Source organism: Amphiprion ocellaris, chromosome 3 (genome assembly GCF_022539595.1).
Source record: "Amphiprion ocellaris isolate individual 3 ecotype Okinawa chromosome 3, ASM2253959v1, whole genome shotgun sequence".
Classification (NCBI taxonomy): domain Eukaryota; kingdom Metazoa; phylum Chordata; class Actinopteri; family Pomacentridae; genus Amphiprion; species Amphiprion ocellaris.
This window is the reverse complement of record NC_072768.1, coordinates 12,096,229-12,121,874: the sequence shown is the minus strand read 5'-3', so window position 1 is coordinate 12,121,874 and position 25,646 is coordinate 12,096,229. Positions and strand designations below refer to the sequence as shown.

General features: G+C 39.9%; 3 protein-coding genes across 12 annotated transcripts in view; 2 read left to right on the top strand and 1 right to left on the bottom strand.

Annotated features, from left to right (window-relative positions):
• otud7a (OTU deubiquitinase 7A) overlaps positions 1–1,519 on the bottom strand; it is a 52,000-nt gene extending 50,481 nt beyond the window's left edge. For all 8 annotated transcript variants that reach the window (XM_055009415.1, XM_055009413.1, XM_055009414.1 and 5 more), the window contains exon 1: positions 1,360–1,519. The gene's annotated coding sequence lies outside the window, so the exon portion shown is untranslated. The remainder of the gene's footprint in view (positions 1–1,359) is intronic.
• Positions 1,520–4,462: 2,943 nt separating this feature from the next.
• Positions 4,463–20,006, top strand: LOC111575459 (proprotein convertase subtilisin/kexin type 5). 3 transcript variants are annotated; one of them, XM_023280600.3, is made up of 17 exons: positions 4,463–4,572; positions 5,185–5,526; positions 6,666–6,869; positions 6,940–7,008; positions 7,171–7,213; positions 9,969–10,114; positions 10,983–11,177; positions 12,617–12,703; positions 12,802–13,000; positions 13,132–13,355; positions 14,331–14,573; positions 15,869–16,114; positions 16,918–17,113; positions 17,539–17,744; positions 17,852–17,952; positions 19,075–19,246; positions 19,326–20,006. In XM_023280600.3, the coding sequence occupies exons 2-17, from the start codon at positions 5,346–5,348 to the stop codon at positions 19,700–19,702; spliced, it is 2,889 nt and encodes a 962-aa protein (XP_023136368.3). In that variant the 5' UTR covers positions 4,463–4,572; positions 5,185–5,345; the 3' UTR covers positions 19,703–20,006. The 3 variants fall into 3 exon arrangements, with proteins under 3 accessions (XP_023136368.3, XP_054862695.1, XP_054862694.1); XM_055006720.1 differs by lacking the exon at positions 4,463–4,572 and having other exon boundaries at positions 5,139–5,526; positions 7,174–7,213; XM_055006719.1 differs by lacking the exon at positions 4,463–4,572 and having other exon boundaries at positions 5,139–5,526.
• A 3,482-nt stretch (positions 20,007–23,488) lies between these two features.
• On the top strand, positions 23,489–25,626 carry gcnt3 (glucosaminyl (N-acetyl) transferase 3, mucin type). Its single transcript, XM_023280583.3, has one exon. It carries the CDS (start codon positions 23,616–23,618, stop codon positions 25,002–25,004), a length of 1,389 nt encoding a protein of 462 aa, XP_023136351.1. The 5' UTR covers positions 23,489–23,615; the 3' UTR covers positions 25,005–25,626.
• Positions 25,627–25,646: the final 20 nt, after the last annotated feature.

The following is a 25,646-nucleotide window of genomic DNA, read 5'->3' as shown; positions in this document are numbered from 1 at the left end:
CTCTGGTGCCAAATGAGTTCTGAGGGTGATTTCTCTGCTAAGGGTTTTGAAGTAGGCAGTGGGCAACTGACACAGATGTTTGCAAAGGGATGTCATTCTGTATCAGCGGAGGAGCAGTTTGATGAAGCAGCAGTGCCTCGCTGACATGAAAGCCCAACTGAGTTCAACAACAACCGTCATCTCTGCTCTGCTTTTCTGTAGCTAAATGCCAGTGACAGGAACAGAATTCACTGTGGTAACTGATCAGGTGCCAAGTGCCCTCTCCCCAGTGCCCTGCTGCACTGAAGCCCTCTATGGAGTCTGGCGTGGCCTGGCTTGGCCTGGCAGCCAAGGGCCCTGCTTTGTAGCTCTGCCGCGACTACCCGAGCTATCTCCAAATCACTCGCCTACTGTCAGCTGCCCGTCTCCCAGACCCGAGTCGAGAATCCAGACACAGGTAGGCGGCCGAGTGAGTTGTGAAGTTAAAGACGGCCAAGTGATGTAAATCATCATCTCACAAAAATGAGGAACCACGGTGGAGTTTATTACACTGCTGTTGTGACGAGCTCAAATGTAAGCTGGTATTAATGATAGATTAAAGGTTTTATTATGTAGGTCTTTGTCGGGAAATATGATTTAAAACACCATAGCAGTGAATCGGTGGCCTCACTCTCTTCACAGGCAGACACAGTTGGTGGATATTGTGAACCAGGCCAGCAATAAAAGAAATATATGAGCACCAGAATGAAACCAGACAGCTTCAGCTCTTATTATTAGTCTCTGTATGTTTTAAGACGAGCAGCCAAAAGTGAGACTGCTGTTGTACAATATGAAACATCTAGCTGTTGTGTATTCCACCACCATCTACATGTAAAGCCATCTGGCCCAAAATACACTGTGATGATTAATATTCCATGTCTGCAAAAAGAAACCACAACCTTCACTGTTTCAGAGGCTCAAAAAGCTGACAGGCTGTTTATTTTTCCAGGACATGACAATAAATCCCAGGATGTAGGCAATGTTAGATTGCTACTGTATGTTCCCACATCACAAAGGTCTGTGACTAAGCATACAAGATCCATGTTTACAGCATTTCACTCCAACACTCCGGCTACATCCCAAAACCGTCGATGAGGTTTGTGGCTTCGCTCCATCTGCCTTCGACCTAAAATAATAACAATAATGATGATAATAAAAAACAGGTATTCTCACGGAACCTGAAGTTGAATGCATCGAGGCACGTACTCGCATAAAGGCAGGTGCACCTGTCTGCAGTGGCAGCCTTTTGTGTTCACTGTCCAATGAGCCATGCATCGCCCCCTTGTCGCGCCGAGTGTGTGGAGAAAACGACAACAAAAAGCGGGTCTGTGTGTGTCTTACCGTTGTGTTTTCAGTCATTGCTCCCCATCATCACGTTTTCAGCCCAGACCTCTGACGAACCGTTTATTCCTCTCAGGCTGTCTCGCTCTCTCCCTCTCTCTCGCTCATCCCCATGTCATGTTCCTCCGCTGCAGCAGAACCAGGCCCCGCCCCCTCCGCCGGCCGCACGACGTCAGCCGGTGACGAGCGCCGTGCACACGCCCTCACGAGGCGCATCCAACATGGCGCCGCCAGAGGCCGCTGTGTGCGAGCAGAAACAGTTGAGTGCAACTGTTTTTCTTGACTGTGAGGCGTCTAGTGGCTTACATATTTAGGGAAACGACTGTTTATGATATGTTACGGTGACCAAACGTCCTGTTTTCCCAGTACATGTCCTGTATTTATGTCCTGTCCTGGTTGTTTTTTTGTTTATTTATTTTTTTTACAAAGTGATGGGCTGAGTGTCCTGTTTTTCGGTAATCAAAATATTGTCACCCTATGATAAACAAAGAAAACAAATGCCTGTGCTTGATGTATTACAGCTTTAAAGCACACTAATGATTGCTATAAAATCATTATATCTTCTATAAATATAACTCTTATGTAAATAAAAGTCTAAAATTCAGGCCAAACAGACAATAATGCACATTTTTTGAATCTCCACCTATGAGTATGTGTTTAGAAAAGGATAATAAAAACAGCAATATTGTTGAAAACTAGCCAACGTACAAGTAGCTAAGATTCTTGAGACCATAGTTTTCCCTTTTTCATGACGTAATTCTGTTTTATTTTGTTAGTTCTATACATCAGTTAGCCTGTTTAGTCAAAAACACCAATCGTAAACATTAAAGCTGAGTTTCTATCATGCTCAGCAGTATTTCATGGTGTTGTAACATTGATATTTTAGTACTTATTTCCAATCACAGATAGATTAAACAGTTTTAAGCAAGTAGCAAATATTATGGTACACTGGGTCAAGATAGCCGCCTTAAGAACAATGCCTATTCTCTTTTACAATATATGTTTTATGAGTATTATTACACACAAGAGGTATGCTTAAGTGAAGAAAGTTAGAGGGGACTGGGGAGGAAACCTCTGAGGGTAATCTAACCACAGGAGTCACTTTGAGCAATAGAAACTATATTCTTGAGGTATATTATTGCTTTGACTTGTGTTAGATAACACATACAGAAATGATTTTGGATTTTTGAAGTTATAACTCCACTTCATCAAGATTGATATTTAAATTTATGACTTAAAAATATTGCCAAATCAAGAGGGATGCTTAGTCGACAGTAGCAAAGAAATCAGGGCATAGCTAGGGCTACATCAAGCTAATATATGATGCCATTATCTTACCCTACAGTTATTATTTCCCAACCCATGTTTGAACAGCTGGAGTGAAAATGTATTGAACCTTTTGTTTGATTAGCACTTGGCTGATAAGGGCACATGGTTTGTCAATATTATTTTTCAGATTGTGTGTAGTAATAAGTAGCATTATAATGTGCTTTAAAGGTACCATGCTGTGCCCCTTTTCAGGACATGAATGAAAGTCTTACTTCTCCAGAATGTGTCTTTCAGTTTTTCTGCTTAAAATACAACAAAGATGATTAATTTCTCTGTGACTGTGTAACCCTTGGTTTAAGGCTACCTCTAAAGGCTATCTGAGCTGCTGCTGCCACGCCCCCTTCAGGAAGAAGACTCTCTCTGTGTCTGTGATTGACAGCTCAGAACAAAACAATTGACCACACAGCAGCTGACACAGAAGTGAATGAGTGTGCAAGCCTAGAACTTTCTGTTGTTTCTAACTTTCTCTCTGAGTAATCATTTTTCATAGAAATAATGCAGAATTTGGAGCACAACCATTGTTATTAACTTGTGTATGGTGGATTTTTCAGACAATGACGCATTTATAGTCAGTAGTTTAGTAGTACAGATCAGCAGCTTAGAAATGGCTTTAAAGTAGTTAACATGTAATCTTAATAGGCCGTCTTTAATTCACTGTTTCATACTTGTTCTACACTGTAAAAGCGCTCACAAAATTTACGGTGAAAAACTGTCAAACCATGACAGTAAAAGTAATTTTACTTTTTTTGACACAGTTTATTTAACACCATAAATAAGTTAAGAAAACTGTATTTTTGAATTGTTTTTTCTCTTGAAAAAATACATTACTACTCTTGCACAGTTATTTAATATGTATAAAACATTCAGAACTGTATTTTTTGCATTTATTTCTTGAAAAGAATACAGTTTTTCACAGTTAAATGTACATACTATTGTGCTGATAACAGAAACGTGCCGTAATATTTAGAACAAGTAACATTTTTGCATTTATTTCATGTAAAAAACAGAGTGTGTCTCGGTCAAATTGATGTACTTTTGTGCTAATAACAGACATGTGGTTTAATATTTATGACAGCTAAAACCTGAATTTTTGCATACAGAGTATGTCATTGCAAAAAATACACATAATAAATGTTAAATACACAAATTGTTGTTCTGATAATGGAAAAATGCTGTAATATTTATAATAGTCAGACAAATTTTATTTTATATGGTATTTTCATGTAAAACAAACTTTTTTAAGGATAAAACTTTTTTTTTAAAGGAAGCACACTTTTTAACCATAAAATCAACATTATCAATACATTTCACTACCTTAAATGAAAAAAATGTCTTACCGTAATTTTACAGTAGCATTCTGGCATCCACAGCTGCCGGATTTTTACTATATAAATAGCAGTTTTGTTTTTACAGTGTATTGTCTGACAGCACAGACAGACAATATGTAAATGAAAACAGCTTTTTGTGAACTCGGCCGTATTAAAATGCAGTAAGTGTGAGCATAGTGAGCAGGAGCGAAGCCAAACACTGGCTAAAACATTGGCTGTTTTTGTGGTTTCATTGCCATGAATAATAAAAATAATCCACTTTTAGCCAGATGCTGGGAGTGCATGAAGACTCTTGTGTTCACTCTCGCAGCTAACAAACAGCAGAACATTTGGTGGACTATGCTTGTGTCTGATACATTTTAGAGTTATCAGAAGGAGCTCCAGAGAGTAAATAATCCTGTTGGACTGTGAGGCACTTGCACATTCAGAATGGCTCACCTGGCAGACAGGCACTGAGGGGGTTGGACTATGCAAAGTTGGAGTTTGACTACTAATAGTTTCTCTGCTGGTAACATCACCCTGGCTTGGCAGTTGTGGGGTGGGGCTTGACAAAATGGTAAGAATAAACGTCTTCATATCTTAACAGCTTTTACTTAACATCTCCAAGTTATGCTATTGTAAACATGTACTCATATAGTGTAGATTTCAGGGGGTCAGGGGATAGGTGCTCTTTAATATTTAGAACATGTGCATTGATGTTTTGGGCTTTGCTTTACATAAGAACAAGCCATTTCAACTATATTTCAATGCAGAAAAGGCAAAGGTTGCTGCATAAAAACAACCCAGAATGCAAAAAAAAATCAAGATGTTGAATGTTCAATATGATAAAAATCCATTTTATTGAGTTCTATCGTTTAAATAGTGCAATATTCTTTAGAAGTAGCCTATAAAATAAGTACACGTAGTAGGCTATATATATATTTTAAATTATTATTAAGTTCAATAAACCAGTTAGTCTATTTCGTAAAAAATGCCAATTTTAGAGTTTGTAAAATGTCTACAAATTCTGCATCAGGATTTCATGGTGTCGTGACGCTGATATGTCAGTATTTCTGAATTATTTGTAATATGTTAGCCAGTAGAATCTATCTAGCGGCATATGGCTGTTTCTCCCATTTTATTAGGACTATTTACTAAATGCTCACCGCAGTCCATTCTCATTGTCCAGTGTTCCACTTGAACGAACCGGTCCAGCAAGTTATTTCTGGGCTGGTGTCACAGAGCCCCAGATCGATCGTACCTGCTGCACGAACGCTGCGTTTTTTGGCGACAGGATCCCGACTGTTTGCTGCTTTTCTCACTTTCCGCCGCAAGTCCTCGGGCTCAGCCATGAGGTCCTTCACCGCGTCCCACGTCTTTCTCGTCTCCTGTATCGGCTTTATTGGATGTAAACCTTCGTCGCTGTGCCCGAGCGGACAGTTCTTTCTGAAGAACCAGTGCGTCCTGTGTCATCCCACCTGCTCCGAGTGCGATGGACACGAGCTGTTTGAATGCACTACCTGTGGAGTTTGTGAGTACGATTCCCCTCGTAGACACGAGTCAAATATATCATTAACGGCTTTGCTACAATGAAATAGGTGAATTATATATGTACTGGATGTTTTATTTCTCTCATACACTCCACACAGCTTTTAAAAAGTAGCCTAATGTAGTTTCTGCATTGATTTTTGCCATCAGAAATTCAATATTTTCCATCATATTTGCATGAAATGTGAAAATACATAATGCTAGCCACTGGGTATGTAATTCCTCTGTTTTGTTTGCTGTTGTCTTTTTGGCCCCACAGATGCCAGATTGCAACAAAGCCATGCATGTCACAGACTCATTAATCCAGCTAGGAGAGAGTTTTTTTTCCCCCTTCAAAGCAGCACTATTTAATGGTTACCAAAGCAAAGCTGTTTAAAGGCTTTTGTATTCGACATGGAGCATTCAGCTCTGGTTTGCCATTTACTCTTGTTAAACAGTCGGAGACTGGCTGCAGAACTTGTTGATTTGTACAGGGGCACCTTTGAAATAGATAAGAAATGAAGGTGTGATCATTTTTTTCCTGGAGTTTTCACAGTGTAATCTGATCATCTCAGAATGGGGCCTTTGTTAATCAGAGGAAAAAAATATCCCCTTGGGGTACAAGTACTGCTGTTGCAGCTCACTGGCTTTAACCTGCAAAACCTGCAAGTCTCACTCTCTTTCCTTCTCACACATTTTCCTTGTAATACATGCATATTTACATTACCACAATAATGCATGTGTGTACGCTGACCGTTTTAATGTACATTGCTGTAGATCATTTTTGTTGCGTGGACTTGGTGGTTTGTTGCCACATTTCTCAGGCTTTGATGTGGCTGAGGAAGTGGAGGGGTAAGAAAGGCAGCAGCAGCAGCAGCTTGCAGCCATTCTCCTCCCTGTCTCACACATCTTCTGTGCAGTGCTGAGCAGATGAGACAATGCCGTAACTCGGCCGCTTCAGGTGCCACAGCTCGGCTAAGCTAGTGGCAGGTGGGCGAGTTTAAATCATTAGGGCCAACACAAGACCTTGCCTCTGATCTCTCATCTGCCTCTGATTGTCCTTGTTTACATGAGCTGGAGCATCACCAGTTGTGAAGTTTTGGCTTTATGTTAACAAGTCCTCTGTGTCCTCCTTACCCTCAGACGAAGATGGACAGGAACGTTTCCTCCACCAAGGTCGCTGTCGGACACACTGTCCCCGGGGACTCTATCCTGACAGGGGTCACTATGCCTGTCTGCCCTGCATAGCCAATTGTGAACTCTGCACAGATGGCAACATATGTGCCAAATGTCGGGAACACTACAAACTCCAGAATGGGATCTGCCAAACAGCACTGTGCAACACAGGTAAATGTAAAGCGGAGTTTCTGAGTAGGCTGTAACTTGAGACATTCATTATTTTGGGTTTCTGTTTCAGGGCAGGTCCAGGACCCTGATACAGGAGAGTGCATTGACTGTGAAGTGGGCTGCAAAACATGTTCCACAGGTAAATATGCTTACTGTATTAGGCCCACAGCAACCATACTGTCATCTTCCCGATGTAATGAGGATCTGTGATGTATAATAAAATCCGGATGATAATGGTGCACAATGCAGTTCGCTTCTGCTTATGAATTCTAATTAATCACCTTTTCTCCTTTGTATCCAGAAGACCCTGAGATCTGCAACAGCTGTGTTGAAGGTTACTTTCTGTGAGTCATTTTTTTCTTGCTTCATTGTTACTTTTTAATAAGTGGACTTCTCGATTTTCTCGTTCTCTGCTATGAAATCAAATACAGGTGCTTTTTTTTCTGCATCCTTCACATTTAATATGAAGACTGTAATTATGGATTATTGTCATTATTAATTGATTGGTCTTATTTTTAAACTAATTGACAAAAGTTCAGCATCCAAAATTGTAAAATGTCCACCTGTGGTCTCAAGAGGCTGAGTTGACATATTTAAATTTAAAAACCAAAGATATTCAGTTTATTATCACAGATAACTCAGAAAAGCAGCATATATTCATATGTGAAGTACAGGAATTAGATGATTTGTGATATTGTTTGCTTTAAATGGTTAACAGGTGATCAATATTTTTGCAGAAAACAATATTTGAATGGACTACCTGCTTTATAATGCAGTAAAATGTCTCTTTGTTGGTCTCATGACATAAAGGAGACATCATTTTGCACGGTGCTATGATTTATTCATGCAGTTTTTCTGCAGTTTTAAATTATAGACATTAAATATGCTGCCAAGAAATAATTAACCTCAAAAAGACCTTGTAATTGTTTTAATTTTCATTGGCATTTCCTTGCTAGATAAAGAGTTGGATAACTCAATATGCAGTATGAGGGGAAATGTGCCACACCATTATTGGAATTGTTCAGCAGAATTTGCTTAGTTATTCTTCACACTACAAGTAATTTCACCTGGATTTCTGTTTACAGCAGCTTATCACTCGGACTCAGAGTGTAACACAGGTTATGGAGCTAGAACAGACCTCCAATTGTGTACTTCTCCCCCGAGTTTAGGCCTCCTGGTATTGTGTGAGTCAGGTTACCTTCCATTCGGAGTCTTACACTGTTACCTGAGCTATGGTTTGAGCTCAGAAGAGACCTAACAGAGTGTGTTTTTATGTTTTATGTGGACAAGAGAGATAAAGAGAGCTCATGTAAGTGGAAACCATAGCCAGTAGCAGTTATGACTATATAGGGTGCACTGTCTTGACTTCACCGACTGCTTGTGTGAATCACGGCAGAACAATTTGGAAGGAAAATCAACCACTTCACTGCACCCTCCTCCCTATACTGCTGTTATAGGCGCATTGAGATACGCCGGTCCTCTTCTGTGCATCTACTTGTGTAACTTTTACTTTGATAGTAATGGTTTTAGAGATTTGAGACGACAGGCCATCTCAGTAATTCCTGTGGCTACAGTTCTTATTACTCTCCCATGTGCAGCAAACACCACTAAAAGAAACCCAATATAGGATGGGGCGATTATCAACTGGAGGAAGAGCTTCACCGTGATAGATTGTGACAGCTTCCAGCACTTAAAGAAATTCCACTATTTGAGGTTTTGCTAGTAGTAATGAAAAATGTTAAGCTTGGACAGCTTTGGCATCAGTATGAATCAGTGGGGCCAAAGTTACTCCTTCACAAAACACTGCCTATTGAAAAGAATCACAGCATGATGACGGATGCTTGGTATTTATTGACATTTACTTTACTCCCTAAAGAACTAAGGATGTGCAGCTAAACCATTGCAGTGATTTATTCTCAGTATGGCTTAAACCATTAATTTCCTCAAGCTTTTTTAACTTAAGAGACTACCTGCAGCATATTTTTACCCTTTTCTAACTAATTCATGGAGCAAAAGAACTAAAGAACAGTTGCTTTGGAAATGCAAATGTGCTTTCTTGGAATGGATAGTCCAATATTGTCACAGAGGGATTCTTAAACATCCTGCAGATTCTTAAATGGAGTACAGTTTCCTGACTAGAGATAGGGCCTGGTATGGACCAGCTGCTATTGTGAGTCAGTTGATGGATGCAGTGTGGCGCCTCCAGCTGTTCCTCCTCAAACAAGCACCACATCTTAGCACCAAATCCATGGCAACACAGTAGGAAATGCAGTTCGGGCTGTCAGTGGTCAGATTCTCTCACATAGGAAGGTGGCAGAATGGGCAGCAGAGGATATTATATTATATACAGTAGGTTTTGTGGCTTATTGCTGTTTGTTCTGTTTCATTTAAAATGGAAAGTCTTCAAAGCAGGAGTCAGTCTTGCTTTAAGGTTTTATGCACGACAGCTTTCCAAGTCCATATCTCCACTGTTTTAGGCTATTTTTTAGGTCAGACGTCTCATATTTAATAACTCAGTTAAGCCCCGAAGGACAGATAGAATAGGTTAATGACAGAGATCACCCCATACCTCGGGGCTCTAAATAAAACACCAATTAACTTTCTGCCTTAAGAAGAGAAAAGAGCCACAGTAAGCTTGACAAAAGGCAGCCTATGTTATATTTTCCTCTCTGTTTGCCGTCCTCACTGTTGTTTGATTGAATGCACCTTCTGCCAGAGGGGTGTGTTGAAGTCAACAATACAGCTGCAGGTGTGCTATGGATGAACACAGTGCATTTTGGGATTACCTCTTGCATGGGCAGAGGCTGCTTCTTTCATAGCCTTGAAAGTCCCATTAAATCCTAACAGTTTTTATCATCTTTTTGATGATTTCATTTGTGTTGTTCTGCATGTTTGCTTTACAAAATAAAAGCGGCTGTCTTTTGTTTAATCACTGACATCCAGTTTAACTCAAATAGTCACTGACATTATCTACACCCAGACCAAGCCAAGTTGCAGACAACTGGTTTGCTAATTGTTTTGGATTATAAATCCATAATAAATGAATTAATATTATGAGTGGCATTTGATTTTAGTTTTTGAATTCACCTTTTTCTACAGTTTCAGACACCAGTGTCGCAGACATTGCCCCCAGAGCACCTATGAGGACTGGGGCAGGGGCGTCTGTCTGTCCTGTGCAGCACCATGTGAAGACTGCAGGAGTAACACACACTGCCTGGCCTGCCAGTCTGGTTACTTCCTCAATGGTACTAGTAGCAGAGAACAATCACTTCAGTATTTATTTTGTTTGCTACTAGCACATTAAAGGATTCAGGTGATCAATTTGTCCTATACCTTACTAGAAAAGTTTGTTTACTATACTCTGAAATCAGTGTGTTCGTGAGAGTGATCAGCCATTCTTGCTAAAGACAAATGATGGCACTTGGAGTCTTCATTTGAATTGCAAATCATGTTCATGTCAGCAAATCTGTAGCATAAGATATGCAAATGTATGGTTTATGCAAACAAGGAATTAGGATTTTGTTGTGATTCCCTATGGGCATGGTAGAAAAATGCTTGTAAATAAAGCCTAATAAAAATGATATAAATAAGGATCAGAAAACACATTGCCACTATCAAAATTATGCTAATACATACAGGTACAAATTTTACAGGCGTGCGATTGTGTCAGATTGAATCCATCTTTGGCAATCAGCGTCTACCTTCTCTAGCCACAATGTTAAGTTTCAAAATATCTAGGTCATTGGTTTGTGCCTGGGCAGTCAGATGGAATTTGGAGAGGGAGTGATGGTGGAAGGGCAGGCAGAGAAGGATTTAAACTGTTGTGGACTAAACTGAGGAACGAGTAGATCATTGTGTGATCAGAACTAGTTAAAAAAACACATTGTGTTTTACAAATAAAATAGGTGTTTAGTGATTAAACCATTCCTGCAAAAATAGCCTTGCTTTCATTAAAACTTTTCTAAATAATTACAGGATAAAAATACAGTACAATAGATATTATCTATTGTATTGTCTCTGCGTGGTTTTTCAATCAGCAGCTAATACAGTTGAAGTGTTGTCATGGAAAATAATGTCATAATAATAATGTCACTCCCTCTCTGTACCTCTCAGAGGGTGAATGTATTAAACAGTGTCCTCAGCAGACCTTCAGTGACTCCAGTGGGTGGCGCTGCCAGCCTTGTCATAGCTCATGCCAGTCGTGCCATGGACCTCGTTCAACAGACTGTGACCTTTGTCTTGGAGGGAATCTTGCTCTGCATGGACAGTGCCCTCAGGTTAACTGCCCACTGGGACAGTACTTTGATGGTAAGTGGAACAACCATGATAAAGTCTAATTTTAGCTGCTAATACAGATTTAAGTGTTGCCTTTTCACAGTTTAGTACATTTATAAGCTGGTGAGATGTATGCGATTAGCTATAATACAGTAAAAGAAAGTGAGCTGAATGGCTGCCAGGCCCCATTACAGTCATAGATTACACTGACAACATGCTAGTTGACTGGCTGATTTCCTGATGCAAATAACTGCTTTTGTCCTTTGCATGACAGCAGAGGTCAGTACACAGTCCCAGGAAGTTATAGGGATTCAGTGTGTCTTGCTTAGGGACACTTTAACAAGGTGGTTGCTTGCTGCTGAGACTGGAACATGAACCCTGCTGAAGGACCTCTAGGTTGAAGGACAGTCCCCCACTCACTTTGCTGCATGATACACATGTACTGTCACCTTTCATTCAAGAGTCATTTTAATGGAGCAAGAAGCTCCTCTGCCTCAAGCACTTGGCTCTCTAAGTGCTTACAGCTCTGGGATACAGTACTCCATTGTTTTAAACTATATTTATTAGCAAGCTGATCACTTACATTTCATGTCTCATTGGTTTTATTAGTTACTTCCCCGTGTCAGTCTGGCGCTCTTTGTCAGGAGCACTTTTTATTTATTTAAGCAGTTTTTTTAAAGTATTGACTGATGACCATTGTCAGTAAAAAGTTTAATTTGATTTTAATGTCAAAGCTTTTAGTTGCATTACAAGAATAATTAAGTTAGAAATTTGCAATTCAGTACATTTTTTTATACCAGTAATGACTTTAATCATATACAACTACTGAACATAAATGGATTACATGGCATAACAAATCGATAGCTAGACTGATAGCTAGATCAACTGATAGATCAATAGATAGATAGATAAACAAAAGAAATAATCGACCATTGGTTTTGTGTATTAATTAAAAAATATGAAAAGGACAGAATTTTTAAACCTAGCAGTCATCACGCCAATGATTCTATAAAGTAAATAAGAGTAGCTCTTCTAGATATAGTCTCACAATTAAATAATGTTTTGTATTAACCATCATTAGAAAATGTACATTTTTCATACACAATAACAGACACTTTGAAGTTGATGTAACAGTGGTCTGGTACATGTTAGAGACAACACAGTGTGACTTGCACTGCACTCTGCTGAGCAATCACTGACATCTAGCACCTTATAGTTGGTCCATTCTAGCCATTTGTGCATAAGGAACAAGATGGTTTCAACTTGTTTTGCTTCCCTCTAGTGGTCAGGATAGGCAAAACTTCCTGGACTTGTCTTTCAGGTTCTTTAAAGCATTTCCTCTTTAGAACTTGAAAGAGAAATCCAGTTGCGTTTCTCTGAAATTCTTAGGATTATAAATATCTGGATGACTAAGATTCTACACCTCTGTATCAATAGACTGTACGTAAACAAAGATACTGTTTACATTTCAGGTAAGCAGGGTGAATGTCACCCATGCGATGCATCCTGTAAAACCTGTTTCGGCCCACAAGCACTGGATTGTTCTTCTTGTTTCAAAGGTGCAAATATTTAATATTTTCAGTTACTACCATGAATGCAGAATTGAAACATCCTGGTTTCTTATTGTACATGTCGTGTGTGCATTTGTGCATCACAGGACTTTTTCTGGACCAGGACAGTTCCTGTGTAGCTCAATGCCCCTCTGGCTCCTATGCAAACTCTGCCACTCAGCTGTGTGAGGACTGTTCGCCAAATTGTGAAGCCTGCGTGGACACCAGTGACACCTGCATCAGCTGCTCCAAAGGCAGCTATAAACTTTTTCTCCACCAGGGGCGGTGTTGGTCAAACTGCCCAGAGTAAGCAGATGGATAAAACTCAGCAGTAGAATGAATAATAAGCAGTAGAATGAATAATAAGCTCTGTATTGATGATATGTTCTTGTTTGCTCTTCATGTCTGATCAACCGTCCCCTTGATTTAACTTTCAGAGGTTTCTTTGAGACAGCAGAGGGGTCTTGTGAAGCCTGTGACAGCTCCTGTTTGACATGTGACGAGGTCAAGTCCCAGTGTCTGTCCTGCGCTGATGGACACTACTTGGAGAGTGGCATGTGCAGACTGAACTGTTCCCTGCGGACATACCCTGCAGATGATGGCACCTGCAGACGCTGTCCTGCCCACTGTGACGTTTGCTCAGATGACAGGACCTGTTTCAGTGAGTGATTAGCTTTACGTACAGCTAAGTTTGATACATCCTTAATTTGTGTTACAACTTTTCCGTCTATCCTCTGTATCAGGGTTGTCAAACATGCGGCCCACGGGCCAAAACCGGCCCGCCAGAGGGTCCAATCCGGCCCACAGACGACTTTGTAAAGTGTAAAAATCACAGAGAAGACATCAACAGCAATTTGTAAAATTGTTAAACTATAAATTTAAAATAATTTCTAGACCATGACAAGTTGTGTTGATCATAAAGTAAGATACTGCATTGCTCATTGTTCTGTTGTCATTTTGTTTCTCATTTTTGTAATATTTTGTCTTGTTTTGTAGTTTTTTGTGTTTTTTGTCTAACTTTTATTGTTTGTCTTACGTTTTTGTTTTGTTTCTCATTTTTGTTTCCTTTTTGTCTTGCTTGTGTTTTTTGTCTCATTATAGTCATTTTGTGTTTCGCTTTATTTATTGTTTTGTGCATCGTTTTTGTCGTTTTGTTCCATGCTTTTGTAATTTTTTGTCTCGTTTGTCCATTTTTTTGTCGCTTTGTAATTTTTTTGTCTAATTTTTTGTCATTTTGTTTCTCGCTTTTGTCATTATGTATCTCATTTTTGTAATATTTTGTCTTATTTTTGCCTTTTTTAAAGTAAAATACTATATCATTCAGTTCCAGATACCAGTGACTAAATGTTTTGCGCCTTTGTAGATACTCTCTGATCTGGAAGTTGTAAAGTGTAAATGATAAACTGAGGCATAATGTTGTTGAAATTGAATTTATTTTTCTTAACAAATTTCAGGTTGTTGATAGTGTTTTGCAATAAGATAGTTGATGAAATGTGAACATTTTCAGATTGTATTTTTTTGCGCAAACACAAGGGAAAAATTGGAGTTGTTATTTATAGGTTTTTATGCTGTGATTTTACTGGATTTTACTGTGATTTTAAGATGAGTTTGACACCTCTGCTTTATATCATTCTAGAATGCAGCTTCCTCTACTTGATGCTGAATGGTGTGTGTAGGGCCAGTTGTCCCCTGGGCTTCTATGAGGACATGGAGGAGGGCCGCTGTGGTCAGTGCCACCCGACCTGTGGCAGCTGCTCAGGTCCCCTGGCAGACGACTGTGAGACCTGCTCAACCTTCAGTCCCAAGCTCTATAAAGGTGCATGCACCAGGGACTGCCCTACTGGTACTTACTATGAGACTGCAGCTACTGAGTGTCAAGGTGAGACTCTGGAGTCATAAATTAAACTCCATTAGATATTTAAACATAGCTGTCACAACTGAAAATGCAGAGCAGAATTGTTTTGTGTCTCCTAACACAGATACATAGTGCACAAAATGTAATGTCTTAAAAAATGATAGGATTGCTACTGTGGATAATGTCAGGGGTTAGAAAGGTGCATATGAATTAAAAACATAAAACGGTAGGGAATTTTGTGATGTCAAGAGACGAATGAGGAGGTAGATTCAGAGACACTCTGGAGGTTCAGATGGCTTAGGTTGAGAATAAGGTTTACTGATATCATGAGAAATGATACAACGAGCAACACAGTGATGTGAGCATTGCCAGCATCAATTCTGAGGATTCTCTTCGACCTTGGGTATATGTTGAGTTGGGAGGAATGTCATATTTAGATTACAGCCCAATATGGAGACACTTTGTCTACTCCATAACGTCAGACTAAACAGTATCTAATCTTAACCAAGTCATGTTTTTGTTACAGCATTTGTCTCCATCTCATGTATCTTCTTTTGCTGCATCTGCCTTTCTCAGGGTCATATTAGGGACAGAGAAGGCCTGAATGAGCTCCCAGCCTCAGTTTGGGAGAAGCAAATAGGAACAGGGGTGTAGGATAATTTGATATGATCTACAAATTTTTCAACTTGATTTAAGGTGACTGTAGTTGACAGATGCAACCACCATGATATTCTGGGATATCTTCAGCTAACAGCTGCGAGGGAATACCGCAATAAGGGGAAAGAGTAATTTTTCTTTCACATAAAACAGAAAAATTGCAGAAAGAGAAATGTCACTGCCAAATGCTTATCTTAACTGATTTTTTAAAAAGAGGTTAGGTGAGGTTCTGCTGGTCAGATTTGTGAAAGAGACACGAACTGACAAGGCCCAGTCGACTAAAATGTAATTCAGCTTTAAAAATACCTGGTAGATCCCTGACTAATTTTGTGCATGAGCTTAAAGGAAAAGGCACTGGACTGAACTTACAGATAATCAGTCAAGCAAAGGTAGAACTGAATTTTCCCACTACAATCTTGAAAACCAGGAAACTTTTGATAAAGGCAACGTGAGCAACTGTTTGAAAGTACTATTATCTGCAACATCGTCACTCTACGTGTATTAATTTGTCAAGACTATTCCAGCTTGGACATAATGTTGCGTAATAGCCATTTCCTTAAAATGATAACCCTTCAACTATTAAACATGGGGGTGAACACGCCGTCTTTTGTTCATGGTGTGGGTTTTCAATAACGCAGTCTGACTTGTTTGATTGTTCTCAGAGTGCCACCAGACTTGCATGAGCTGCAACGGCCCAGATGCAAAGCAGTGTACACAATGTGAAAAGGGATTAGTGTTGGATCCGAACACGTTGATGTGTGGCGTGACTGGTGACACTGCCTGCCCACCACGCACGTACCTACACAATGACCAATTCACCTGCATCACCTGCCACCGGATGTGTTACTCTTGTGAGGGGCCGGGCCATGATGAATGCCAGACCTGTGCTGTCCCCAAATACCTCCACAGTGAGCATTTTCCACTAATGTTTAGGTGCATGTACAGAGGTGGCTCAGGGTGTAAACAAAAACCAGCACAGAACGGACTATTTTAAGGTGTATTAGTTGTGCAAATATATAAAAGCTGAGGTATTTATCTGTTAGCTCATTGTGTAATTTTTTTTACCCTTGATGACTAATGAATTTCAGCCTGACTCATAGATTTTGTCAACTAGTGTTTGCATTTAATGCCCTCATCACACCCTGAAAACTGCCTGCTGATGATGGCTTTACAAAGGATATTTCATTAGTTCAGTTTCACTTTAACAACTTAATGTAACTGAACCACAACACCTGGATTGAGTGATGGTGGCAATACACATGTAAAGGTTATGTACGCACTTATGAAGAATATGAAATTAAACTATAATTCATAGATGTAACTTGATATTGAAGTGGATTTATTGAGAGAAGTTGAAGTGACAGTGGAAAAATTAAAAACTTATAAACTAAGTGGGTTTTGAACCACAGTCTCTTTCGCTTTGACATCTGCCTTTTGTTGTGTTGACCAAGTCATCCACTTTAACCATCTCGTAGTAATACAATGGACAAGAAAAGAAGAGGAAATACATTCGAATAGATTAACAAAACACACTTGTCATTAACTGGCCGAATATTTCATCTTAGTTTCTTTGTCTAAATTACATTGGACAAGTTTAAGTCTCAACAAAGTGTCAATAAAAGCACTGAAGAAGAGAATAGAAGTTTAAAAAAATTATTATTAATAGCATTTAGTTGAGATTTTAAATATTTTTCTTTATGTTGTTTCTCAGACAGCACCTGTGTGAGTGAGTGTCCAGCGGGTGCATATGCCACCAGGCAGGAGGCTGATGGAAAGGAGCTGGGATTCTGTTTGCCGTGTGACCACATCTGCTCCACCTGCAGCGGGGCATCAAATAGAGATTGCCTGACCTGTTCTCCAGGATATTTGCGTCTTCTTCAGCTGTGTGTCACCCACTGTCCCACAGGGTACAAATCTCTGTCACAGTCTGAGAAATGTGTACTTTGTGTTGACACGCTATCTCTTTTAATGCCCTGTTGACTTTCTGTAACTCTAACTTGACTATATTATAGTTTCTTCAGCTGGAGGTCTTCTTCTAAAAACTTTTATTCTTAAGTACATGACTTGAAAACACATCAGGAACTGTGACACATTTTTTCTCTACAGAAATATTACAGTGTTACTATTTCTACAATACAGATCGTATTTCCCACCCATTGTTAAGATGTTGTTAATATATTTAAATGCCATACCATTTGACTTTAAATTTACCACAAATATAGACTTTCCTATACATCTTTTTTTTACTGTTTATTTTTTTATATCTGCCTGAATCAGAATTCTGTGTACATGTCTGACTTGTTGGTGTTGATAACTGTGTGAATTTCTTCAGGTATTACAGAGAGGGTTCCCACTGTAAGAAATGTGACCAGTCCTGTGAGCTGTGTACAGGACCAGGGCCTGAGTCCTGCAGGGCCTGTCCAGCTCCTCTTCTGGAGTTGCAGGGAACCAAGCTGTGTGTTGAGCGCTGCCCACACCACTTCTATCAGCTTAATGATGTCTGCAAACAATGCCACACTAGCTGTCAAACCTGCACAGGTATGTAGACCGTTTCAGTGTGTCAATACTGGTCATTTTTACTTTTGTGTACCATATCAGATCATGTATATATATATATATATATGTATATGTGTGTGTGTTTGCAGATGCCTCACCTCAAGGTTGCATGACGTGTGATTGGGGCAGCACCTTAAAGGACAAAGTCTGCTATCCACGTTGTGAGGAGGGGCGATACTTTTCAGAAAAGGTGCAGTATGATACATGTACTGCCTTATGTACTATAGATTTTAGAGCTTTAATTTGTTCCATGCTCACACAGTACAGGCAGGGAAATGCAAAGTGTCTGTTTCACGAGGTTGTGCAATGACAAGACATGATGGGGGGAAAAAAGCCTTCAAGCGTACAGAAAAAGTCGAAAATGAGGCGGTGTGAAGAAACTGTGAATCTAAAGTGCAATGTGCATTACGCAAGATTTGTAATCCTCTGTGTGTGTGTTTTTGCTTTTCTTAAGAGCATGGGTGTGTGTGTGCATACATCTATATGTTATATACATATTTACACTGAACCAGGATGCTATAGCTGATAGATTAGGTGCTACAAATTGGATTTAGACCTGAGAGCACAAGTCTTTCTATGTTCGACAGTCTGGGCTGATGAGGGTCTTCCATACATATCATAATCATAATATTTTCAAATGTTAAGTGCTTCTCTCGTAATTTTCTTTTGTACATGTCTACAAATACAAATTGGTCACATAAATTTCTCCATAAATGAGTGCACTACTATGAGACATTAAAATGTGGTTCTGTCTGGACGTTATATCCATAAAGGGAAGGCTGCTGGTGTTTACTGTGTGCTTTGCAAATTTACATCTAAGAAAATAATTAAAAGAGCACATTTTCTCAATCAGCTTCTTAGTTTAGTGGAAATACTTGTCATTTGAGTGCTGAGGTTAGAATAATTTGGGTTATTTAACATACGATATTTCTGTTTATGTGTTTTTTTCTTGGCTCTTTGCGATGGGTAGAAGTTGGTCTGGTCAGTTAAAATGATGTGGTGTCAGCTACTTTGTGTACCAATCCGACTGTAGAGAAATCTGCCAATTTGACGCTGTTTGCTTGTGCTGACAGGCCACTGTCAATCAAATCTATTCAAACCCCAGTTCCACAGGTGTGATGAGCAGATGTGCTTTTTTATGGATGAAATGGTTGCTAAATACTTAATTAAATAAAAAATAAAGGCATAAATATTCATGTTTAAGTGAGCAAACGTTACCTTTTAAGGTGCCTCACAAAGTTAAACAAATGACAGATACTCACTAATACTCCAGCTGCAAACTACAGTCATGTCTGCACTTGTGTGACTGCAGGAAACCTGTGAGCCTTGTGACCGCTCCTGTAGACATTGTACCGGCCGCAGACCTGACCAGTGTCTGACTTGTCACCGAGATTCTGCTCTTCACGCTGTGGAGAACCGCTGTGCTCGCTGCTGTCAGGCTGGAGGGAATTCCACTAACTGCTGTGTTTGTGACAGCCGCTCAGGTAGAGATGTTGCCCATCACATGCACCATGGGGTTGTTTGGATGCAACAGTCTGCTGAAAGGGTTTTGTTTTGTTCTAGCACTGTGTGTGGAGGCCCCTCGACCCAAGTCCGATCAGGAAACGGACATGAGCATGTCCTCCAGAGCTCTGAAGCACACCTCACTCACCTTGCCCATTGCCCTGCTGCTGGCAGTGGGGTTGGCTCTGGCTGTGTTCGTCTTGGTCAAGGCCCACGCCAGGAAGAGCCTTTGCTGGAACCAGAGCTATGAGAGACTGAGCGGCAGCGCCAGCATTCACATGCCCCACGGTGTGCCTGAGCCAGACAGCGGAGATGAGGTAGATGTGGTGTACACCAGCAGAGGTGGCTCTGTATATCGACATTACAGCTTCATGCATGAGCAGGACACAGATGCAGACCAGGATGCGGATGAGAACACTTGTCTTAGTCAATCATAAGTGCATCCAAATCAGAATAAAACTGTAACTAAGGAATGTATTGTTGATGCTCAGTGTCAATACTGAGAGGTGAGTTCAAAGTAGCCTAGATAATGATAAGAAGAGGATGTAGTGTCAATTTTACTTTGGTAAGTCTCTTTATGAGTTAAGTTGTTGTATATTTTATTCTACAAAGTGCCTGTATCTGTATAATGCACATTCTTAGATAAGTGAGTGAGTAAAGAATGAAAAAATACATATATTTGTGTAAATGTATGTATATTCTTTTTTAATTTGAAATTAAAGAGGTATTTGTGAAACAGTGGATTGGTCATGGTTGACATGTGAAAATCTTCATGATTTATTGTAAATGCATATTAAACTTAGTAACAATAATATTCGTTATATGGAAAGCACTTTTCACACAAAAAGCAGCAAAATTACGGTCATAAAATCATCCAAATGTAGAAACAGATTAAAGCACAATCTGGTATATACACACATAGTTTTAAAGAGGTAGGAACATTACTAAAAAGACAGATAAAAAGAAATAAAATGCAAATAAAATCAGGAAAGGCTCTCCAATAAAACCATGTCTTTAGAAGAGATTTAAAAGACGCAACTGACTCGTGTGACCTGACAAGAAACATGTTGTCCCCTTTGTGTTTAGTTGAGCCCCTGAAACAGATAAAAGATCCCTGCCTGAGGATCTGAAAATGCATACTAGTGTATAAAATACCAAAAGCTTAGAGATATAACTAAGAGCGAGGCCACAAAGTGCCTTTAAAGTTATCTGCAAATTTTAAAACTGATCTTAAAACATACTAGAGGCCATTGTAACAAGGCTGAAACAATGATGATGTGATCAAGTTTTTTTTTGGCTCTGGTTAAAAGCATGGCAGCTGAGTTCTGAACTAATTGGAGTCGAGAGAGATTTTTTGATTAACTGTCAATCCAGACACCAAGATTTTTTACCACAGGCCTCACATCCACCATGCAATCCACTGACAAATATTTCGTTTTTGTATGAGTTACGCTAGAAAAAGCTATTTGACATTCAGTCAGTGATGCTAGTCACGCTATCAGTGACAGATTTCAGCATACCAGGCTCTGAGGTTGTAACAGGTAGATCAGTGTATCATCTGCATAAAAAGGAAAATCCATCCATTATCTATACACTGCTTAATCTTCATTATCAGATCACCAGTCTATTGCAGGGCCACACATAGAGACAAACAATCACACTCACATTCACACCTGCGGAAAATTTAGAATCACCAATTACCCTCAACATGTTTCTGGACTGTGGGAGGATGCTGGAGCACCTGGAGAAAACCCACGCAAAGAGAACATGCAAACTCCACACAGAAAGATCCCAGGCCCAGGCTGTCTCGCGAACCAGGTATCTTCTAGCGAGGCAAGAGTGCTAACCACCAATCCACCATGCAGCCTTGAAATGGAAACATGTATATTGAAAATAAAATAGGTCCCCAAAGTGACCCCTGTGGCACACCATACTTTAACAGATGAAAATGATGATAAATGATAACATAAATGAGACTAGTGAGCACAAACCCTCATCAGAGACCATAAGAGACTACCTATAGCATATTTTTACCCTTTTCTAACTAGTTCATGGAGCAAAAGACCTAAACAAAAGTTGCTTTGGAAATGCAAATGTGCTTTCTTGGAATGGATAGTCCAATATTTGCACAGAGGGATTCTTAAACATCCTGCAGGTTCTTAAATGGAGTACAGTTTCCTGACTAGAGATAGGGCCTGGTATGGACCAGCTGCTATTGTGAGTCAGTTGATGGATGCAGTGTGGCGCCTCCAGCTGTTCCTCCTCAAACAAGCACCACATCTTAGCACCAAATCCACGGCAACACAGTAGGAAATGCAGTTTGGGCTGTCAGTGGTCAGATTCTCTCACATAGGAAGGTGGCAGAATGGGCAGCAGAGGATATTATATTATATACAGTAGGTTTTGTGGCTTATTGCTGTTTGTTCTGTTTCATTTAAAATGGAAAGTCTTCAAAGCAGGAGTCAGTCTTGCTTTAAGGTTTTATGCACGACAGCTTTCCAGCTCCATATCTCCACTGTTTTAGACTATTTTTTAGGTCAGACGTCTCATATTTAATAACTCAGTTAAGCCCCGAAGGACAGATAGAATAGGTTAATGACAGAGATCACCCCATACCTCGGGGCTCTAAAAAAACACAATTAACAACAATTAACTTTCTGCCTTAAGAAGAGAAAAGAGCCACAGTAAGCTTGACAAAAGGCAGCCTATGTTATATTTTCCTCTCTGTTTGCCGTCCTCACTGTTGTTTGATTGAATGCACCTTCTGCCAGAGGGGTGTGTTGAAGTCAACAATACAGCTGCAGGTGTGCTATGGATGAACACAGTGCATTTTGGGATTACCTCTTGCATGGGCAGAGGCTGCTTCTTTCATAGCCTTGAAAGTCCCATTAAATCCTAACAGTTTTTATCATCTTTTTGATGATTTCATTTGTGTTGTTCTGCATGTTTGCTTTACAAAATAAAAGCGGCTGTCTTTTGTTTAATCACTGACATCCAGTTTAACTCAAGTAGTCACTGATATTATCTACACCCATCATAGCCTTGAAAGTCCCATTAAATCCTAACAGTTGTCATCATCTGACAACTGTTAGGACTGCAGGAGTAACACACACTGCCTGGCCTGCCAGTCTGGTTACTTCCTCAATGGTACTAGTAGCAGAGAACAGTCACTTCAGTATTTATTTTGTTTGCTACTAGCACATTAAAGGATTCAGGTGATCAATTTGTCCTATACCTTACTAGAAAAGTTTGTTTACTACACTCTGACTACTAGACTCTAAATATTGTATATACATTTCCGTAAAACTGAAAATTAAAGTTATTTCTAAAGATATTTTTGTAAACCTGTGGGCATGTGATAAATCCACACTTGACTCACACACTACTTTATATTAAATAACTAAGAAAAACCTTGGAGTCTTTCCAGTCTTTTCTTCAGGAGGAAATGACATCATGTGGAGCCGGTCATATGATTGGAATCAACACACTTCCTTGAGAGGTGTTTTTGTAATGGGTAATTTAATGTGATTTTTTTTAAAGTGGGTAATTTAAAGTGATTTCTCAGACACAGATAGAATTTGTTATTTTCCATATAAAATTTGATATATTGCCAAAAAAGAAGTATCTGTCATGATCATCTCAACTTAATAAAAAGAACACAATCAAAACAATTTTCGAATAAACTCATTTTATTATTATTTAGCTAATTAGAAAGTGGTTGTTATCAAATTTGGACGGCGATTTAGTAGACATTTTAGTTTTTTTTACTTTTAGTAAAAATGTATGCAAGATATATCCCATGGACTTCAAAAGTCCCTCAATTATATATTGACCCATATGCTGTAAGTTGGCATGAACATAATTTTGCTCATCTGACAGATCATAAAACAAAACAAGGACACACAGCTGGGCCACAGGTACCTGATGTCTCATTTCGTTGTGTTTCCTCGACTCCTTCCTCCTCACTCTCCTCCGCTCGGATCTCTGGTGGGAATGAAAGGAGGAGAGGAGTCGAGGATGAGTGAAATGAGATGAGCTTCGGGTGTGCTGCAGTTTTCCAGGTGCGTCTGGCGGTGGAGGTAAAATGCAGAATGTTTGCAGCGAGGAAACCACGTGGACTGGGACATGCCATTTCTGTTAACAAAAAAAAAGATTAAATTGATCGATGAAGCAGACTGGGCTTTTTTAAATTTTTTTTTTTTTTTTCTGAGCAAACAGCGGCACTGAATGTTGAAACGCCCACCAGGATGTGGAAACAAAATAAAACAAAAAAACCCTACGTCTTTTCCACACCTTCCTAGGACACGCCTCATCAGTGACTGATTTGCTTTGCTTTGCTTTTCTTTATTGATGAAGAACGCGAGCCTCTCCTCATTCGGTAAAACTGCATCCCGCACTGAAGTCAAGCCTTCCTCCGTGCTGGAGCCACTTGCAGGGAAAGAAATGGCTTTTGCAAGGTTCACAAAGGGCCACATGTTCCTGAGGACTCTCTGTGTCGTCTTCGTGGGGACCTTCCTTACTGTTGCCCTTTGGGAAGCTGGCTCTGACAGGCAGTCATCGTCTCATCTCAAAATAACGCAACAGTTCTCCAGTGACCTGCCTGGCTGCATGGCTATCATCAGTGGAGACATTGGGGACAGAAAAAAGGAATTAGAAAAGCTTCTGGCATCCAGAAAGACACAAAATATCTTCACTGAGAGCTTCTACCTGAATGAAACAAAAGACTGCTCTTATTTCATTGAAAGTAGAGGTTTTATGACAGAAACTCTCAGTGAAGAAGAGGATAACTTTCCCATTGCGTACTCAATGGTGATCCATGAGAAGATTAGCATGTTTGAGCGACTTCTACGAGCTTTGTACGCGCCTCAGAACATCTACTGCGTACATGTGGACCTGAAAGCCTCTGAAGACTTTCAGAAAGCTGTGGAGGCCATTGTTTCGTGCTTTCCTAATGTGTTTGTAGCCAGTAAGTTGGAAAGGGTGGTGTACGCTTCATGGTCCAGAGTGCAGGCAGATCTGAACTGCATGAAGGATCTACTGAAGTCACCAGTCGACTGGAGGTACATGCTGAACACCTGTGGGACAGACTTCCCCATCAAAACAAATGGAGAGATGGTGAAAGTACTGAAGACCCTCAATGGAAAGAACAGCTTGGAGAGTGAGGTGACCAATGACTACAAGAAAGCCCGCTGGCAGTATCATCACAACGTCACGGACACGGTCATAAATACGTATGTGCCGAAAAGCCCCCCGCCCATCAGCAGCCCCATGTTTACTGGAAATGCCTACTTTGTGGTTACGAGAGCGTTTGTCAAGCATGTGTTACAGGACAGAGATACTCAGAAGTTTCTGGAGTGGGAGAAGGACACGTACAGCCCCGATGAGCACCTGTGGGCCACGCTACAGAGGATGCCTTCAGTTCCTGGGTCAGTTCCTTCTAACATCAAGTATGATACGTCAGACATGCACGCCTTCGCTCGTGTGGTCAAGTGGAGCTACTTGGAAGGAGATATGAGAAACGGAGCCCCCTACTACCCATGCCATGGTGTTTCCAGGAGAGCTGTGTGCGTTTATGGAGTCGGAGACCTCCACTGGGTCCTGAATCAACATCACCTGCTGGCAAATAAGTTTGATCCTGAGGTTGATGATCTGGCCATCAGGTGTGTGGAGTCCTTTCTGCGTTCCAAAGCTTTAGGCCAAGATCCACTGTTAAAAGAGGAATATTCGAACACCCTGTGAAGCCTAGAATGATTTAAAAAGTGTAATTTATCAGTCAGTACTTGGGTAAATACTATACTTAAATTATATGAATGATCTTCCACTGAAATATCTTGAAATATTCTCTCGTAAGGGCAATTCTAAACAAATTCTGTGGTTAGTAAGGTTGTTGTCAGGATATTGTTTTACACCTTAGGTGATGTGTGCTTTTTAATGTTGTCAAGATGTCGATGTCAATTGTGTTAACTTATTAAATATTCCGTGGCTTTTATGATTTCAATGAAATCTGTATTTGTGGTGCCATCTAGTGGGCTCAAAGTGGAACAGCTTGTCTGAAAAAGGAAAAAAAAGGTTCTCTAATGGCACTTGATGTATAAAAAGCTAAAAAAAAAAAAAAAAAAAGCACTCTTAAGCAGCCTTCCAATTAATAATAAATTTGCAAAGATTGTAAGTGTTTCGAAGAGTTGCTGATTCAAAGGTATCATTATTTTGAAAGATGTGTGTTGCTGCACATGCGGCTTTGTAATTAACCATGCAGTTGAAACACCTCTAAAAGTTAACAAAAATGAGTATTACAGGATTGTTCTATAAGGCTGCATTGATTTCAGTAAGGCGTTTCTAATAAATTGGTGACTTCATATGACATTGTCCAAATCTTGTGGT

Excerpts from the sequence above, each read along its gene's own strand:
- gcnt3 (XM_023280583.3), top strand. The coding sequence starts at position 23,616 with ATGAAGAACGCGAGCCTCTCCTCATTCGGTAAAACTGCATCCCGCACT.
- LOC111575459 (XM_055006719.1), top strand. The coding sequence starts at position 5,154 with ATGCTCACCGCAGTCCATTCTCATTGTCCAGTGTTCCACTTGAACGAA. Across the intron at positions 6,870-6,939 it reads AACAGCACTGTGCAACACAG|GGCAGGTCCAGGACCCTGAT; the intron begins GTAAATGTAAAG and ends TTTCTGTTTCAG. Across the intron at positions 13,001-13,131 it reads TGTTGGTCAAACTGCCCAGA|AGGTTTCTTTGAGACAGCAG; the intron begins GTAAGCAGATGG and ends TTTAACTTTCAG.